Consider the following 18,186-nt stretch of genomic DNA (forward strand, 5'->3'; position numbering starts at 1 on the left):
AGAAGGTGGGGGGAAATTACCTATATTCTGGCAATTTTGCCCGCCCAATTTTTCAGTTTTTGATTTGCTAAAAAAGTTTGAAATATCCAATAAATGTTGTTCCACTTCATGATTGTGTCCCACTTGTTGTTGATTCTTCACAAAAAAATACAGTTTTATATCTTTATGTTTGAAGCCTGAAATGTGGCAAAAGGTCGCAAAGTTCAAGGGGGCCGAATACTTTCGCAAGGCACTGTATATACAACCTGTGCAAAAAAAATGCAGAGCTCATGCCTTTCATGCGTATTTTTTCAAATCATCATGAGAGTTGCATCATGCAGCCTTAGAATGTATTAAAAATCTATAGCCCAGTGTTTGTATCACAACTAAAGTTACATAAATAACTCTAAATTAAGCATATAGGAGTACCTTTCTCTTTGTTAACCACTCAACACAGAATAGCCGCATGTGCGCACACCCTCAAATCATTTGAAGAAAATATTATTTATATTTTTCTCAGCTTTGTTCAATTGTATTCTAAATACTATACAATAATATCAAATAATGCTGCGCAATTCTAAGAAAATCTTGTCTGCTAATATGCAAATTAATTTATTGTGATGGTGTAGGCTATATTACATGTATTTATTAGACTTTTTAAAATGTAGATGTTCCAAAGGTCTGCATCAGTGACTTGTAGGCTGGAAGCCAGGAGATGCTAAATGTCTTTATGTTAATTATGGTCAATTACCATGAGACATGCAGTTATTTGCTTGACAATCACGGGCTGACAAAATTTCATGACTGCCACAGCCCTACACCCAGGTACATCTCTGCAATGGTCACCTACACTCATTAAAATCCACTACCGTATTCCACTACTTTGACCCTTCCTGCTTCTACCCATGCCAATGGCCTGAGAGGACGGGACACCACCCCTCAACAAACCCTGTAACTCTTCTGAAGTCAAATCTCATATACCCAAACACTTCTCTGCAGTTGCCACCACAACATCTATTTTCTGTGATTTTACTTTCTATTTCTGCGGTACAGTTGATAACCATTGCTATGAACGCTAAGAAGACAACCTTGCTGAAGCATAACTCACTCATTACCCTATCCCTTTGTACTGGCACAAATCTACTACTCACTGGGATCCTCTCAGGATCTCAGCCTTGACCCATTCTCCTCCACTTTCTTCACTGCCTCACAATACGACACCCTCTGCACTACCCTGGCTCTGGTCACTTCAATCTGCCTCTCACACCGGACACTTACAATACCCAGTAACATGAGCACCCCTACAATTGACACGCACAACTTTATCCACCGAAACTACACAATCCTCTGTTGCATGCCCTCCGGCGCACTTCCCACATCTTGGAATCTCCCGCTTACACACTCCTGCAACATGACCAGAAATCTGACTCAAAACGACTGACAATGACTCCTATTTTTCACCACGCTCCCCACCTGGTCTACGTCGCACCAGACAGGAGGCATCACAAACACTAGGAATTTTCAATTTCAATTGTTCCACCTCCACACTTAACGCTACCCCAGAAATCACTGCGTTCAATGGTGCCTTATTCCTAAGAGCAAAACAAGAAACAGATCTTGACCCAAATTGAGTGACACAAAGCACCTTCTCCCTCTGACCAGCAGTAACACAAACAAAAATCACAAGTCCACTACAGGTTACCATCACTGATTCAACTACACCCAACTCCTTTCTCACCCATCTTGAAACCACAAATGGATCCACCAAAAGGCAAGCATCCGAAAAGTGAGGCTAACTGACAACTCTTTGAAATTTCAAGCAACTTGCATTCAGTGAGCAGCGTTGCAGTAAAATCCTCTCAAGTAAATTTGGTGATACACAAATCAACTAAAACACCATTAAAATTGCATCAAATATATATATTTGTCTCTTGTGATGCGCTGACAAACTTTGGAACTGGTAGGTACATCTCATGGCTTCATGCCCTCTTCTCCATGTACCTGTCAGGTTAAGGTAAATGTACAAGGGTTGGCAAGGTACAAGGGTTGATTTTATTACAACAAACTTTAATGGATTAAAAATGTAAAGAGGTAAAGTTTAAAAAAATAACAGAGGAGGAATTGGGTAGAGCATACAAACCCAGTTTAGGGTATGGGTTTAGGTTCAAGGCAGGGTTTCCCAAATTCGGTCCTCAGGACCCAAAATAATCAACTAATCATGAAGCTTTGATAATTTGAATCAGCTGTGTAGTGTTAGGGCAAAAACCAAAACATGCATGCCTTTGGGTCCCGAGGACCGAGTTTGGGAAACGCTGGTTTAAGGGGAATGGTTGGGAATAGGATATGAACCCAGTTTAGGGTAAGGGGACTTTTGGGTAAGGGGAAATAACTTTATTAAAAATAGAAAGTAGGGGATGGAAACTTGTTCTTTAGAATACTATAGGGGGAATGACAATTTGTGATTTTTGAGTGGTAGGATGAATGGTTGTGGTTATTGTTGTTTGTGTTTCCATTGTTCAACAGGTGTGGCAGAGAGGATTACACACAGGTCCTCTCCAGAGCAGCAACATACCGTTTACACATTAGTTTGGATCTCAGATAAGTTTTCAGGTAAGTAATTACGTAAGTATACATGTTAAACTTCTTATGGCAGGGGGCAGTATTGAGTAACGCCCGGCACTTTCACTGGCTGTTGTCATATCAATCCCGTTAGCGGGATCTCAGCCCAAAGAAGTTAAAAGGTCAATCTGGGTAAGTATGCATGTAATAAAAGTCCATTCCAGTTAAGCATACATATTTTAAAAGAGGGATTATATGACAAAGAAAATAACAAGTAAAACATTCCCAAAAGCTGTTCTTGGGGATGCTTTGCTGCCTCAGGACCTGGACCACTTGCCTTAATAAAAGGAACCATGAATTATGCTCTGTATCAGAGAATTCTACATGTGAGCTGAAGCTGAAGCACAAGCTGGGTCATGCAGCAAGACAACGATCCAAAACTCACAATCAAGTCTACATGAAAATGGTTAAAAAGCAACAAATTTGAAGTTTTTGAATGGGCTAGTCAAAGTCCAGACCTAATCCCAATTGAAATGTTGTGGCAGGACTTTAAACAAACAGTTCATCCTTTAAAACCCACAAATATGCAACCTTAAAGCCCCCATGAAATGCAACTTTTCAGGGAAGTTAGGAACCAATTTACACAGGCAGTTAGGAAAGCTAAGGCTAGCTTTTTCAAACAGAAATTTGCATCCTGCAGCACAAATTCAAAAAAGTTCTGGGAACTGTAAAGTCCATGGAGAATAAGAGCACCTCCTCCCAGCTGCCCACTGCACTGAAGCTAGGGAACACTGTCACCACCGATAAATCCACAATAATTGAACATTTCAAGAAGCATTTTTCTACGACTGGCCATGCATTCCACCTGGCCACCCCTGCCCTGGTCAACAGCCCTGCACCGCCCACAGCAACATGCCAAATTCTCCGCCATTTCTCCTTCACCCAAATCCAGATAGCTGATGTTCTGAAAGAGCTGCAAAATCTAGACCCCTACAAATCTTCAGGTCTAGACAATTTGGACCCTCTCTTTCTAAAAATTAGCCGAAATTAGCCGAAATTGTTGCAACCCCTATTACTAGCCTGTTCAACCCTTCTTTCGTATCGTATTAGATCCCAAAGATTGGAAAGCTGCCGCGGTCATCCCCCTCTTCAAAGGGGGAGACACACTAGACCCAAACTGCTGTAGACCGATATATATCCCACCATGCCTTTCTAAGGTCTTCAAAAGCCAAGTTAGCAAACAGATCACCGACCATTTAGAATCCCACCGTACCTTCTCCGCTATGCAATCTGGTTTCCGAGCTGGTCGTGGGTGCACCTCAGCCACGCTCAAGGTTCTAAACAATATCATAACCGCCATCGATAAGAGACAATATTGTATTTTTTTTTTTTATAAACTCAGATTCTCTTTATCGAATAGTTGACTTAGGTTGAAGATCTGATAACATTCGGTATAAAAAAATGCAAAAATAGAGAAAATCAGAAAGGGGAAAAATACTTTTAATGGCACTGTAGAAGCAACTGTCATTTTTCATACTTTGGTCATCATACTTTGAAATGGTTTCTTAAAAGATCATACAATTTCATGAAACACATGGTTTTGACTGTTCATGAACTTTAATGTTGCAGACACTCAAGATAGAAAGGATATAGGCTAATGCCCAATGTAAACAGCCACACACCACTCCCTCCTTATCAGGATGTTTTCAGACCCTTCAACCAATTCTCCAAAAATACACATTTATTTAGGTCTAGCATTACGTTAAAGATCAATATTTACCCGAAATATGAATGTCATTAATGACATTGTATAGAAGATAAAAGTGACTTTAAACTAAAAAAAGTTTTATTGTTTCAAGACATTAAGTTAAATATGCATTTGTGTGTTATTAAAAATGATGCATCATCATATTCTGTCATATAGCAGTGGTTGAATTTAGTTGATAAATCAGCTATACTTTTATATAAGAAGTTATGATTAAATTATATCAATTAAAGAAAGATAGAACTGACAAAAACATGAGGTTATAAAATCAATCATATAGTAACCTAAAAATTATACTGAAACATTGCATTACAATACATTATCAATATTTAACTGTCAAATTATTCAGATCAGTAATGTGGTGCCAACTGTTACCTGGCTTGTATCAGAAAAATAGGCCTAGAGAACACAATTTCAACAAGAAAAAAACCAATGTATTCACGGAGGCCCAATTCTCAAGGGATGACAGCAGTGTATTGAGGAGGCAGGGGATTCTGTTGAAACCCTGTACCCATACCGTCTCCCACAGGACCCTTTGGGTAGTTCCCAGTCTGTAATGAAAACAACACAGGACATATATGACCTTAATTATAGTTAGGTTCCAAATGGCACCCTATTCCCAATATATAGTGCTTTACTTTTGATCAAAGCCTGCACCATATACCCTATATAGTATACTGGGCCAAAGCAGTGCACCATACAGGGATTAGGATGCCATTTGGGTTGCATGCTATTACAGAAATTCTAAAAAAGAGATGTTAATAAAAAAAATAACAGTACGTACACATGCTCAGTATCTATGACTTAAACTGATTACTTACTGGGTTGAGCCTGTAGAGTGTCAATATTGCATGATCATCACATCCTTGTAATGATATTATATCGCTAATGTTTATTTTAAATTTAGTTTCAGTTCATTTTCAGACCTTTATTGTTAGTTTTTATTTAGTTTAAGTTGTGTAAAAATATTTACATTTCATTCTCATAATATTTATTTTTAGTGTTATGGACAGAATCAAATCTAATTTGATTTGATACATGCTTCGTAAACAACAGGTGTAGACTAACAGTGAAATGCTTATTTACGGGGCCTTCCCAACAATGCAGAGAGAAAAATAAATATTATTATTTCAAATAATAAAACGAGGAATGAGTAATGATGACATGGCTATATACACGGGGTACCAGTACCCTGCACAGAGTCGATGTTCAGGGGTATGAGGTAATTGAGGTACATATGTGCATATAGGTAGGGGTAAAGTAACTAGGCAACACAATAGATAATAAGCAGTAGCAGCAGCGTATGTGATGAGTCAAAAGAGTTTGTGAAAAAGGGGGTCAATGCCGATAGTTCGGGTAGCTATTTGGTTAACTATTTAGCAGTCTTATGGCTTGGGGGTTGAAGCCGTTCAGGGTCCTGTTGGTTCCAGACATGGTGCATCTGTACGGCTTGCCATGTGGTAACAGAGAGAACAGTTTATGACCTGGGTGGCTGCAGTCTGAATATGTTTAAGGCCTTCTTCTACCACCACCTGGTACAGAGGTCCTGCCAGGTCACTGCTATTCTCCTTATAGGCCGTTTCCTCGTTGTCAGTTATCAGGCCTACCACCGGTGTCATCAGCAAACGTGATAATGGTGTTGGAGTTGTATGTGGCCACTCAGTTGTGGGTGAACAGGGAGTACAGGAGGGGACTAAGCACACACCCCTGAGGGGCTCTCGTGTTGAGAGTAAGCATGGTGGATGTCTTGTTCACTACCCTCACCACCTGGGGCGGCCCGTCTGGAAGTCCAGGATTCAGTTGCAGAGGGAAGTGTTCAGTACCAGGGACCTGAGATTGGAGTTCACAATGGTGTTGAATAGAGATTGCGGCATCTGTTGGGACGGTATACAAATTGGAGTGGTCCAGGGTGTCTGGGATGATGGTGTTGATTTGAGACATGGCCCACTTTTCAAAGCCTTTCATGTCTACAGATATGAGTGCTACGGGGCAATAGTCATTTAGACAGGTTAGCTTGGCGTTCTTGGGCACATGGACTATGGTGGTCTGCATCAAGGTATGTAGGTATTACTAACTGAGTCAGGGAGAGGTTGAAAATGTATTTGAAGACATTTGCCAGCTGGTCAGCACATGCTCTGAGTATGCACCCTGGTAATCCGTCTGTGAATCCATCTTTGAATGTTAACCTGTTTAAAAATGCCTTACACAGTAGTCCGGAATAGCCGGTGCTCTCATGCATGGCTCAGTGTTTCTTGCCTTGAAGCAAGCATAGAAGGCATTTAGCTAATCTGGTAGGCTTGCATCACTGGGCAGCTTGTGGCTGGGTTTCCCTTTGTAGCCCATGATAGTTTGCAAGCCCTGCAGAGCGTAGTAAGATTCAATATCCGTCCTGTATTGATGGTTTGCCTGTTTGATGACTTGAGGAGGAGGTAGCGGGATTTCTTAAAAGCGCTCGGATTAGTGTCCCGCTCCTTGAAAGTGGTAGCTCTAGCCTTTAGCTCAGTATGGATGTTGCCTGTAATCCATGGCTTCTGGTTGGTATATGTACATACAGTCAATGTGGAGACAACCTTGTCAATGCACTTATTAATGAAGACTGATGTGATAAACTTGTCAATGTTATCGATGAATTCCGGAACATATTCCAGTCTGTGCTAGCAAAATCGTCTTGTAGCTTAGCATCCGCTTCATCAAATCACTTTCATATTAAGCTTGTCACTGGTACTTCCTGTTTGAGTTTTAGTTTGTAAGCAGGAATCAGAAGGATAGAGTTATGGTCAGTCCCATGGCCTGGTCTGGAGTAAGCAGAATGTCCAGAGCTGACGACTTGTTGAAGAAGAAATTGCCATCCAATTCGAGGTTAGTGATCTCTGTACTGATGTCCAGAAGCTGTTTTCGGTCATAGGAAATGATGACGGAGACATTATGTACAGCAAAAGTTACCTTCAATGTAAAAAAAATAAAACACACAAAATAGCAGAATTGATCAGTAGCCTGTAAAATGTCTGCTATCCACTGCAGTGCCATCTGGTAGCCAGTTAGCATGACGTGGGAGGATAGGAGCCATTTGGGTTGTAAAATTTTGGGGTGCTTTTTGGGATGTCACTTCTTGCAAACGGGGGGAAGGAGTGGCACTGTGTCGTAGTGTTAGACTACAGACACCTTGGATCGAATCCAGCTGTATAACAACTGGCCGTGATTGGTAGTCCCATATGGCGGCGAACAATTGGCCCAGCATCGTCTGGGTTTGGCCGGTGTAGGCCATCATTGTAAATAAGAATTTGTTCTTAACTCACTTGCCTAGTTAAATAAAGGTTAAATGAATAAAATAATTCTGTACATTGGAGTCATTCCATGTCCCTTTTGAATAGCTGAGGTGATTTTCTCAAGTGTAAAATGCTCTATCTACAAACAATTGATTCTCGATTGCGCTGCGGTTTTGGATACCGTGAACACTCAGTTTAATTATCATCCAAAAACAATGTAGAAATACAAAAGATACACTTACCGTTTTACCGCACATTTCCACTGAGGCTTTTTTGTGTAACACAAACTGTAAACCCCAATGTGCTCTCATTACTATTTTTTTTAAAGAAACCTGTTGCACTTAATATGCTAGAGTACAGTTACTTTTGTTGTCTGTAGTGGATCCAGATTTGAGTTATATCAACTTGAAAATTCTGAGTAGCCCCCCCCCACTAAGCCTTACCAGTGTGCCCTTTCAATTGAATTGTGGAGTGACCACTCATAACTGTATTTGTCAGTGACAAAGATGTGGTTGTTAAATTTTACATTTTCACTCCTGTGGCCTTCACCAAGTGAGTTGCTAGGCAAATGTTATCATTATATTTAAACCATGAAAATACATAAGGCCTTATTTTGAGGCCTAGCTTTACCCTATTTCAAATGCATGGTTTACAGGCCACATCAGGCCACTAAGTAATGTTGCAAATTTCCAGTAACATTCCCAAAATTCCCAGATTCCAACCGAGATTTCTGGAAAACCTGGGAAATTTACCAGATTTTTGCCACCCTACCTGCTAATCAGATTATGATGGTTTGCAATGTGATGTGACAGAGTTACAATATCCAACAGTTTAAAGTTTTAATCACCTGAAACCTGAATGAATAACTGCTGCCAGGGTTAGGAGAAAACCTAAGCCATTTAAAAAACTGGAACAACCATTTCAGTAATGGGAGCAAAAAAAAATGAACTAAACGATTGGATTAGATTAGAAAATGTGTTATGTTATTTATCTTTGTGTAGCACAAGATGAATCAATCAATCAGTCAATGTACATGCAAAAACACAGATATTTAAAAACATCCTCCCCACCAATCTACATGCAGTAGAGCATGCTGGGAAAATAAATCATAACTTTAAAAAAATGTAGTTGTGTGACTTCTCATTTAGTTTTGAGTCAGTACCACATAAATATTTTAATATTTTAATTTTATTTATCCGTTATTTTACCAGGTAAATTGACTGAGAACACGTTCTCATTTACAGCAACAACCTGGGGAATAGTTACAGGGGAGAGGAGGGGGATTAATGAGCCAATTGTAAACTGGGGATTATTAGGTGACCGTGATGGTTTGAGGGCCATCTTGGGAATTTAGCCAGGACACCGGGGTTAACACCCCTACTCTTACGATAAGTGCCATGGGGTCTTTAATGACCTCAGAGAGTCAGGACACCCATTTAACGTCCCATCCGAAAGATGGCCGATGCTGGAGTCGAGAAGCAGGTACAGGGTGTCAAACATTTAATGAGGATCAGACAAGGAACAAGACAGGAGCAGTGTCAGCACACAAGTAACAAAACGACATACAAACAATGTGAAAACGGGAAACAGAGCTGGGGGACAGACAGATATAAGGAAGGAAATAACACAGGTGAAAGGTTTCTTTGTTTCCTTACGAGTTTCCATTAGCTCAGGAAGTGCAATGCAAAACACCTCCGTGGGAATCTGTGTTAAAACGGCGCAGAGTAAGTGTGTCTTTTGAATTTGTAAAATCATTTTGGGGTGATATGAAAGTAGAATTTTCTAAAACCGTATTTGCACGCATTGATTATTAACAGTTAGACAGAGAATCGGGAATGTTTAACACGTTGGCCCTGCTGTGGTCAATTGTTCAAATGAGAACCCTATGGCTGTATGGGTTTGGGTTCTCAAGAGCTTAGGTTAGGTTAAAATTATAATGTCACAAATGGCAAAAATCACCAGGGGCTAATCGTTCAGTTGAAAATTGTTGCGTTTTAGTAACTTTGATGCAAAGTGTTCTATCTAATGATGAATATAAACCCTGGATTGTAATTAGCCATTGAGAGCTTTGAAGTTTAGCTCACACAATATAATGTGAAAGTATGCATTAAGGTGTCTGTAATAGAATAAACATGTCAAAAACGAATGTAGACATTAATAAATGCATTTCGATAGCTTACAAAATCTTATTTACATTGGAGGAGGAGTGCCAAGATGTCCATGGCTTGGCCGTGGCTTCAATAAAGCAACCCCTGTCAGTCATACATGGTTTATACACATTGGTTCTATCACGTGCAACTACCTCAACGATTTTAATTGGACGATGCTTAAACTTCAACTCAAACGTTTTCTAATGTTCGCAAGTACGGACCCACAGAATTTCATACAGTGACCAATGTTGTGGTGATTACACAACTTGAAATTAAAGTTTTCGCAGTGGAAATGTAAAATTTTACTCCAGAAACTCAGTTACTAGGACACTGGTGAGATCTTTTTAATTCAAATTTTAGATAACGATCAGCCTATTTGATATGGCGACCCTGCAGTTCAACCTCCAAAAGATGTCATACCTCGTAGTTGATCAGAGGAGGGTAAGGTGTGTTGCTTGGAGTCATGCTGCCATGAGGTACCGGTATTTGATTCCCAATGATGAACACTTGCTAAAAGACAGACATGTAAATTTTAAGTACATTTCTAGTAATTCATTATTGAATATACAGGTGTCATGACTGCTCAGTGCTCTTACAGTTGCCAGAACATACACTTATATACAGAAGTATGTGGACACCCCTTCAAATGAGTGGATTCGGCTATTTTAGCCATACCCGTTGCTGTCAGTTGTATAAAATCGAGCACCCAGCCATTCAATCTCCATGGACAAACATTGGCAGTAAAATGGCCTTACTGAAGAGCTCAGTGACTTTCAACATGGCACCCTCATAGGATGCCATCTTTTCAACAAGTCTGTTCATCAAATTTCTGCCCTGCTAGAGCTTCGCCGATCAACTGTAAGTGCTGCTATTGTGAAGAAGAAACGTCTATGAGCAACAATGGCTCAGCCACGAAGTGGTAGGCCATACCAGCCAAGTGCTGTCTTCGGTTGCAACACTAACCACGTGTTCCAAACTGGCTCTGGAAGAAATGTCAGCACAAGAACTGTTCGTCGCGAGCTTCATGAAATGGTTTCTATGGCCGAGCAGCCTCACACAAGCCTAAGATCACCATGCATAATGCTAAGGGTCGGTACCTTCCCGAATGCATTGTGCCCACTGTAAAGTTTGCTGGATGAGGAATATTAGTCTGGGGCTGTTTTTCATGGTTTGGGGCAGGCTAGGATAACACTACAGCATACAATGACATTCTAGACGATTCTTTGCTTCCGACTCTGTGGGAACAGTTTGGGCAAAGCCTTTTCTGTTTCAGCAAGACAAGCCCCCGTGCACAAAGCGAAGTCCATACAGAAATTGTTTGTTGAGATCGGTGTGGAAGAACTTGACTGGCCTGTACAAAGTCCTGACCTCAACCCCATCAAACACCTTTGGGATGAATTATGAATACTGAGCTATAATGTATGCTCAAAACAATGGAGAAATTATATTATTTTATACTAATACAATTGCAAAGTGAAAGAGATGCTTTTTCTCTCGAAAAGATAGTGATAAAAATGATTGACACCACTGTTTCCAATACCTGTCAATATCTCACCTTGTGAGGATAACGACACTGAGCCTTTTTCTAAAATGTCCTGGTACTGGTGTCATGACAATTTGTTTCAGAAAATGTAAGATTTCAAAGGAGCCAATGTCACCAGGTGAGTGTTTGGTAGCAAATAGACATAGCTCTTTACGTGCCTCACACTTAGCAATAGTGGTTTCCTTGAATAAATTAATTTTAACTGTAGTAATCCTTTGTATCTTGTTTGGAATTCATTGCATTTTCTTGTATTAGTTTGTGTGGATTTTATTGCGGGAGAAACTGTAAGCTCTCTCACCATCCACACACACCATTAGTTCAAACACATGTGTCTCCAAAGATCACATGATGTGTGTTTACCACCACCATTTGTCTGCCCCTAGTGGTCGGGAGTGTAATTGCCCAAATAACACCATAAGCTACACCCAAATTGGCTCCAACACACCGGCCCCTAATGGTGAACAGCAATTACCCAATAAAGTGAAATGTGAGTGAATCCTCTTTCACTTCTTCTGTGGTTCAGAGTTCTTCCCAGGTTCCTCTGTACCCGCTTGGGTAGCCAGATCTTGGTAACAGGTCTGTCCAGTTCTCCTGTTCTGTTTTACGTCTCACAGACCAGACCTGACCCTTCTTGTCACGTTAGGTTTCCAACAACTTTTCCATCAGCCACGACCCTCTCGGTGACCAGCTTAATATACGAACCCTTATGCTTTCTATATCCGTTTACTCCAAAACTGTTGCTACAACAGCTGGGATAACGACATACCCCAATCTCTTTCACAGCAATGGCAAGGATGGAGGGCTTTGACTATTTTCTACATTGTAGAATAATAGTGAAGACATCAAAACTATGAAATAACACAAATGGAATCATGTAGTAACCAAAAATGTGTTAAACAAATCAATAGTTGTTTTAGATTTTAGATTCTTCAAAGTAGCCACCATTTGCTTTGATGACAGCATTGCACACTCTTGGCATACTCTCAACCAGCTTCACCAGGAATGCTTTTCCAACAATCTTGAAGAGGTTCCCACATATGCTGAGCACTTGTTGGCTACTTTTCCTTCATTCTGCAGATTAACTCCTCCCAAACCATCTCAATTGGGGTGAGGTCGGGTGACTGTGGAGGCCAGGTCATCTGATGCAGCACTCCATCACTCTCCTTCTTGGTCTAATAGCCCTTACGCAGCCTGGAGGTGTGTTGGATCATTGTCCTGTTGAAAAACAAATGATAGTCCTACTAAGAGCAAACCAGATGGGATGGCGTATTGCTGCAGAATGCTATGGTAGCCATACTGGTTAAGTGTGTCTTGAATTCTAAATAAATCACTGACAGTGTCACCAGAATAACACCATCACACCCCCCCATGCTTCATGGTGGGAATCACACATGCAGAGATCATCCGTTTACCAACTCTGTGTCTCACAAAGACACAGTTGTTGGAACCAAAAATCTAATATTTGGACTCAGACCAAAGGACAGACCAAAGGACAGATTTCCACCTGTCTAATGTCCGTTGCTCATGTTTCTCGGCCCAAGCAAGTCTCTTCTTATTATTGGTGTCCTTTAGTAGTGGTTTCTTTGCAGCAATAGGACCATGAAGTCTTGATTCACGCAGTCTCCACTGAGTAGTTGATGTTGAGATGTGTCTGTTACCTGAACTCTGTGAAGCATTTATTTGGGCTGCAATTTCTGAGGCTGTTAACTTTCCTGTAGCGGTCCTCATGAGAGCCAGTTTCATTATAGCACTTGATTGTGACTGCACTTGAAGAAACTTTCAAAGTTCTTGACATTTTCCGCATTGACTGGCCTTCATGTCTTAAAGTAATAATGGACAGTCGTTTCTCTTTTCTTTTTTGAGCTGTTTTTGAGCTGTTCTTGCCATAATATGGACTTGGTCTTTTACCTACCTTGTCACAACACAACTGATTGGCTCAAACGCATTAAGAAGGAAAGAAATTCCGCAAATGAACTTTAAACAAGGCACACCTGTTAATTAAAATGCATTCCAGGTGACTACCTCATGAAGCTGGATGAGAGAATGCCACGGGCGTGCAAAGTTGTCATCAAGGCAAAGGGTGTCTACTTTGAAGAATCTTAAATATAAAATATATTTGGATTTGTTTAACACTTTTTGGTTATTACATGATTCCATATGTGTTATTAAAAACATTGTAGAAAATAGTAAAAATATAGAAAAACCATGAAATGAGTCGGTGTGTCCAAACTTTTGGCTGGTACTGTGCATCTTCCATTCATGCTGGGAAACGAGAGAGTTGCTCCCATGAATCAGAAAGCCTTCCTAGGCTTGAGCTCATGGCCTCTGTGTTGGCAGGAAATTATCTTAACAACAGCAAGAACCGTGAGCTCTCCCACCATCCACACACACGCCATATGTTCAAACACCTGTGTCTTTATAGATCACCCGGTGTGATTACCGCCACCATTTGTCTTCCCCTAGTGGTCAGGAGTGTAATTGCCCAAATAATACCTTTATATAAGATACACCCAAATTGGCTCTTACACTGGGTAAAGTTCATGAATTTGACCTTAACAAGGGGCCCAGGACCAGTGGAAGAAAATTAGCCCCATAACATGAAAGATCCGCCACCATATTTTACAGTATGTATGGTGTTATTTTCTGCTCTTGCGTTCTCATTTCGATGCCAAACTCACCACTGGTGTGTGTGGTCAATGAGCTATTTTCATGTCATCCAACAAATGTAAACGCCTGGAGTTTACTAAACAGCATTAGCACTTGGATTGAACACTGTGATTTGATCAGATGACATGAACATAGAGCTCTTTCGCCACACACACCAGTGGTGGGTCTGGTGTTGAAATAAGAATACATTAAGCAGGAAACAACCGCATAAAATAAGCGCAGACGAAGGATATCAATGATCTGGAAGGATTCTGTACAGATGAATGGTCTAAGATCCCTCCCAAAGGGGTCTCCAAATCACAAAACATTTTAGAAAAAGTGTCAGTGCTGTTATCCTTGCACAGTGAGGTATTGAAAACAGCTGTGTCATTAATTTTGACCCATACCTGTTTGAAAAATAAATATTACTTGTTAAGCAAAAACTTTCTCCGAGCAATTGTATTAGTACACATTTTTGTGCGCAGACGATGTATTTTAAACAGTCATTTTTGCTCATTTTTATCAAGGGTGTCAATCCTTTCGGACCACATTGTATATGGAACTAGATTTCTGTCTAAATGTTGTATAACATTTTGACAGAAATCTATGTCCAAAGACTCACCTCAGGGGTGGAACGGCAGCACAGGCAGACAGCTCTGCAGGCGAATGACGAGACACAGATGGACACTATGAACTCCAGCAAGGAGAAAACAGCCAAAACACCTGATATTCCCTGGGACCTGACCTATAGACAGTGAGGAACAGGAAACAGCAGTGATGTAGACTTCACCGCCATTTTGGATTAATTATGTACAATTAAACTCTGACTCCCATTTCAGTGTGGGCTAACAAGAAGTAGAATTTAACTCAATAGCATCTAATTCACTATTTCTTGCATGTTTGAGATGTCACATATATGCTACAAATGGGGTATAATTTAAACTAATAAAAAACATTAAACAGTACGTACAATAGATCGTCTAGTAATATGATTATAGATGATAAATTCCCCTTTACCGATTTACAAATATCTCCTGACCAAAGGAATAAGCATTTGGTATATACCCAATACCGTTGACAAACATAGGATCCATCGTAGTTGATATAGGATGGAGTGTCGTATGAAGGATAGCGTGGATAGTCACAGTAGTAGTGGTACAAGATGATCCCAGCACCGTCTAAAGAATGCAGAATGGTGCCAATAACAGCAGTAACCGTGGCGACAACATTCATTCCAAGGGAGCCTTTTACCTAAGGGACAGACCAGAAAGAGGACATAGGAATGTTTGATTGGTTGGAAAAATGAAATGCAATATAAAATACAGTGTGTTGACAATCATGATTGCAAGTCTTTATTAAAGGGGCAATTTGCAGTTGCTGAATCGCCAGTGCCCACCCCACTGCTTGTGTTGTGGGAGGAAAACAAACAGGTTGAATGAAAACATGAGGGCCTATATGTGAAGTAGATTCTATGTTTTGAAACAGAGTGGAACTTTATAAATCAAAAGCCTAAACTTTATTGAGGCAAAAATAGTTGATACTGACCAGACATTTGTTCAGTTTGTTGTCAGCAGCAACAGTTAGAGAGCCTGCAACTACATACTGAGATGGAACAAGGAAGATATTATACAAGCCTACGTACCAAATGTCACCCTATTCTCTACATAGTACACTACAAAATGATTGTACTATATAGGGAGTAGGGTGGGACAAACATATTACTACAGTGTGACCAAAATTCAAAATCAAGTTTAATTCCTCCCACATAGAAGTCAACAGAAACTGAAATGCATGAGTGTATAAACGGCACAGGCCTAGCCATGTACATATACATTGATAAAAGTCATTTGTTAAGTCATTCATTATACATTAAAGATTTAATAAAAACATTTAAAAAATGCACATACTGTATTGTTTTTAATGCATTTCTTTTCAAAATATGACATGATTCAATTATTAGGATGTTTTGTTTGCATCACGACAGACAGGAAATGTAAAAAAATATTATTAGACAGAGCAGCTCACTCACAATGATAGATCCCCAGACAAATATTCCACTAATTCTTCCAATATTGTCTACTAGTGGTCCTGCAGTCATCACGATTCCTGTTAACAGCATTATCAAACCAATCATGATCTGTATGATCTGTGAGAGAAAAACAAAGCAGGATTTTTTTTCTCTTCTTCCAATACATTCAACCAAAATTAAAAATAATTTTCAAATGATATAAAACAGCAATTCTTACTCCCAGCACTTTTGGATGCCCTGCCCGGAAACTTCCCAGCACTGAGGAGACCGTCTGTCCCAGACAGTGAGGAGCAGATGCGACCCCTGCAACCCCCATCCCGTTCCCATAGGGGTAGACATGGTTGATGACCACCTCCCCATTAGTGGTGGTTGTTTGAGAGCTGGACATCTTCACAGAGGAGGGAAGGATGTTTGTAGTACAGTAAGAGGTGATATGGCTGGTCAGCTGTGTATTGTTGAGCCTCATTCAAAGTTTGTACTCTACCTGGGACTTGCAAAATAGGTGTGTGCATCAGCCAATTATTAGACTTCAAACTAACCCCATTAAATATGGGTAGGTGATAGGCTCTGTGTGTCTGTGGTTGCTGTATCATCTGTTAATTTGAATAATTTCCTCATTGCTGAGTGACCCTTAGTTCCTTCTTGTCTTATCTTCCCATCTTGGGCTTGAAGTTTTTGTCTATCGAACACAGGCTATAAAAGAAACTCATACATTTATTTTGTTATGTGCTGTATAGGCAACCATTTTCAAGGTGTAGTATAATAAAGTAATTCATTTAACCAAATACTTTGCCCCTCTGTGGGGAGACATCCTGAATTAAAGCAGAAGTAGGTGAAATAACCGGAAAAACTGTATATTAGTGAATGTTAAATTATTGGTGAAAAGGCATTAGATAAGCATGACAAACACAAAATAGCTTTGTAAAGTGGAGTCTATATAAATGCTGTGATATCATGTTAACATTAGCTCGTGTCTATTCCTGCACCCCTCTCTTCCTCTCATCTCCCCTCTCACTCTCATCTTCCTCTCCTCATCTCACTTCCTGTTCTCCCCTCTCATCCTCTTCTCCCCTCTCTTCCTCTCCTCCTGTCTCTTCCTCTCCTCTTTCTTCCAAGGTTTGTGTTTTAAAAGTTTTAGAAACATCTCAAGGATGATCAATGGAAACAGGATGCACCCGAGCTCAATTTCGAGTCTCATAGAAAAGGGTCGGAGTACTTAAGTATATAAGGTATATCTGTTTAATACTAAATTAGCAAAAATGTTTTTTTTTAAAACAGCTTTCACTTTGTCATTATGGGATGAGCAAAATAAATATTTAGTCAATTTTAGAAAAAGGATGTAACGTAACAAAATGTGTAAAAAGTGAAGTGAATGCTTTCCAAATGCATTGTATCTGGTCTAAAAAGGATGGAATATACAATCATGAGAATCCACTTTTGTAGACAATATACTGATGCACAGACAGTGCATTGCGCAAACAAAACATCCCTCACAATATCAACTGGAATTACTTGGGGCTATTACTGAACTTTGTGCTGAAAACAAATATTTGATTGGGAAGAGACTGTCACTGGCAAACTTTATATAGTATCTTCTCCTCATCAAGAAAAGCACATCATCAACTCATTATAGTACACAAAGTTAGCAAAACAATGAAATTATTCCAACATTGCCTAAAACGATGAATAAGATATCAATGAGATAGACCTGTATAAGCAACATAACAATTGAGATATACAAACTATTGCATAAGGGAATGATGAGCGGATAAGAGGCAAGCCATAATTTCGTTTAAGACATTAATGAGTGAGTCGTCGATATACTGTAACTATTTGTTCAGCACTTTTTAAATGTACAACAGAATTCAGAACATGGGCCGTTCTTTCATTATTCTCCCTCTACACCAGGTCAGAAATGTAGGACAAATAACGGGGGCATATAAGCAGACAATGAAAGCTCTTACAATATTCAATAGGTGACATATCTCAAAAACAAGCTATAGGTTACATATGCACCACCTAGTCAGAACAGTAAGCTAAGTTCTAGCTAGATAGCCAGTTGTCTAACATTAGTTTATTTTTTGGTTTATGGATACTGTTTTATCTGTTTGACAACTGCTAACCAAAATATACTTTTAACAGACTATAATTAGCTAGTATCCCTGTTTGTCAAGAAACATGTGCTTCATTTGTTTTAAGTGGTTGCTATGTTAGCTACCTAATGTTAGCTGACCAGGCAGCCGGTTTCA

General features: G+C 39.8%; 1 protein-coding gene across 1 annotated transcript; it reads right to left on the bottom strand.

Moving 5' to 3' along the window:
• Positions 1–4,366: 4,366 nt before the first annotated feature.
• Positions 4,367–16,996, bottom strand: LOC112258465 (membrane-spanning 4-domains subfamily A member 4A). Its single transcript, XM_024432851.2, has 7 exons — positions 16,155–16,996; positions 15,938–16,054; positions 15,454–15,510; positions 14,974–15,159; positions 14,531–14,653; positions 10,140–10,229; positions 4,367–4,854 (listed from the first exon to the last, which is right to left on the bottom strand). Exons 1-7 carry the CDS (start codon positions 16,401–16,403, stop codon positions 4,759–4,761), a joined length of 918 nt encoding a protein of 305 aa, XP_024288619.1. The 5' UTR covers positions 16,404–16,996; the 3' UTR covers positions 4,367–4,758.
• Between the last annotated feature and the right edge of the window lie 1,190 nt (positions 16,997–18,186).

Source organism: Oncorhynchus tshawytscha, linkage group LG09 (genome assembly GCF_018296145.1).
Source record: "Oncorhynchus tshawytscha isolate Ot180627B linkage group LG09, Otsh_v2.0, whole genome shotgun sequence".
Taxonomy (NCBI): Eukaryota; Metazoa; Chordata; class Actinopteri; order Salmoniformes; family Salmonidae; genus Oncorhynchus; species Oncorhynchus tshawytscha.

Coding starts and splice junctions, on each gene's coding strand:
- LOC112258465 (XM_024432851.2), bottom strand. CDS start 16,403: ATGAGGCTCAACAATACACAGCTGACCAGCCATATCACCTCTTACTGT. Junction 10,230..14,530: donor GCTGCCGTTCCACCCCTGAG/GTGAGTCTTTGG, acceptor TCTGTCTTTTAG/CAAGTGTTCATCATTGGGAA. Junction 4,855..10,139: donor CTCCTCTGATCAACTACGAG/GTATGACATCTT, acceptor TTTTCATTACAG/ACTGGGAACTACCCAAAGGG.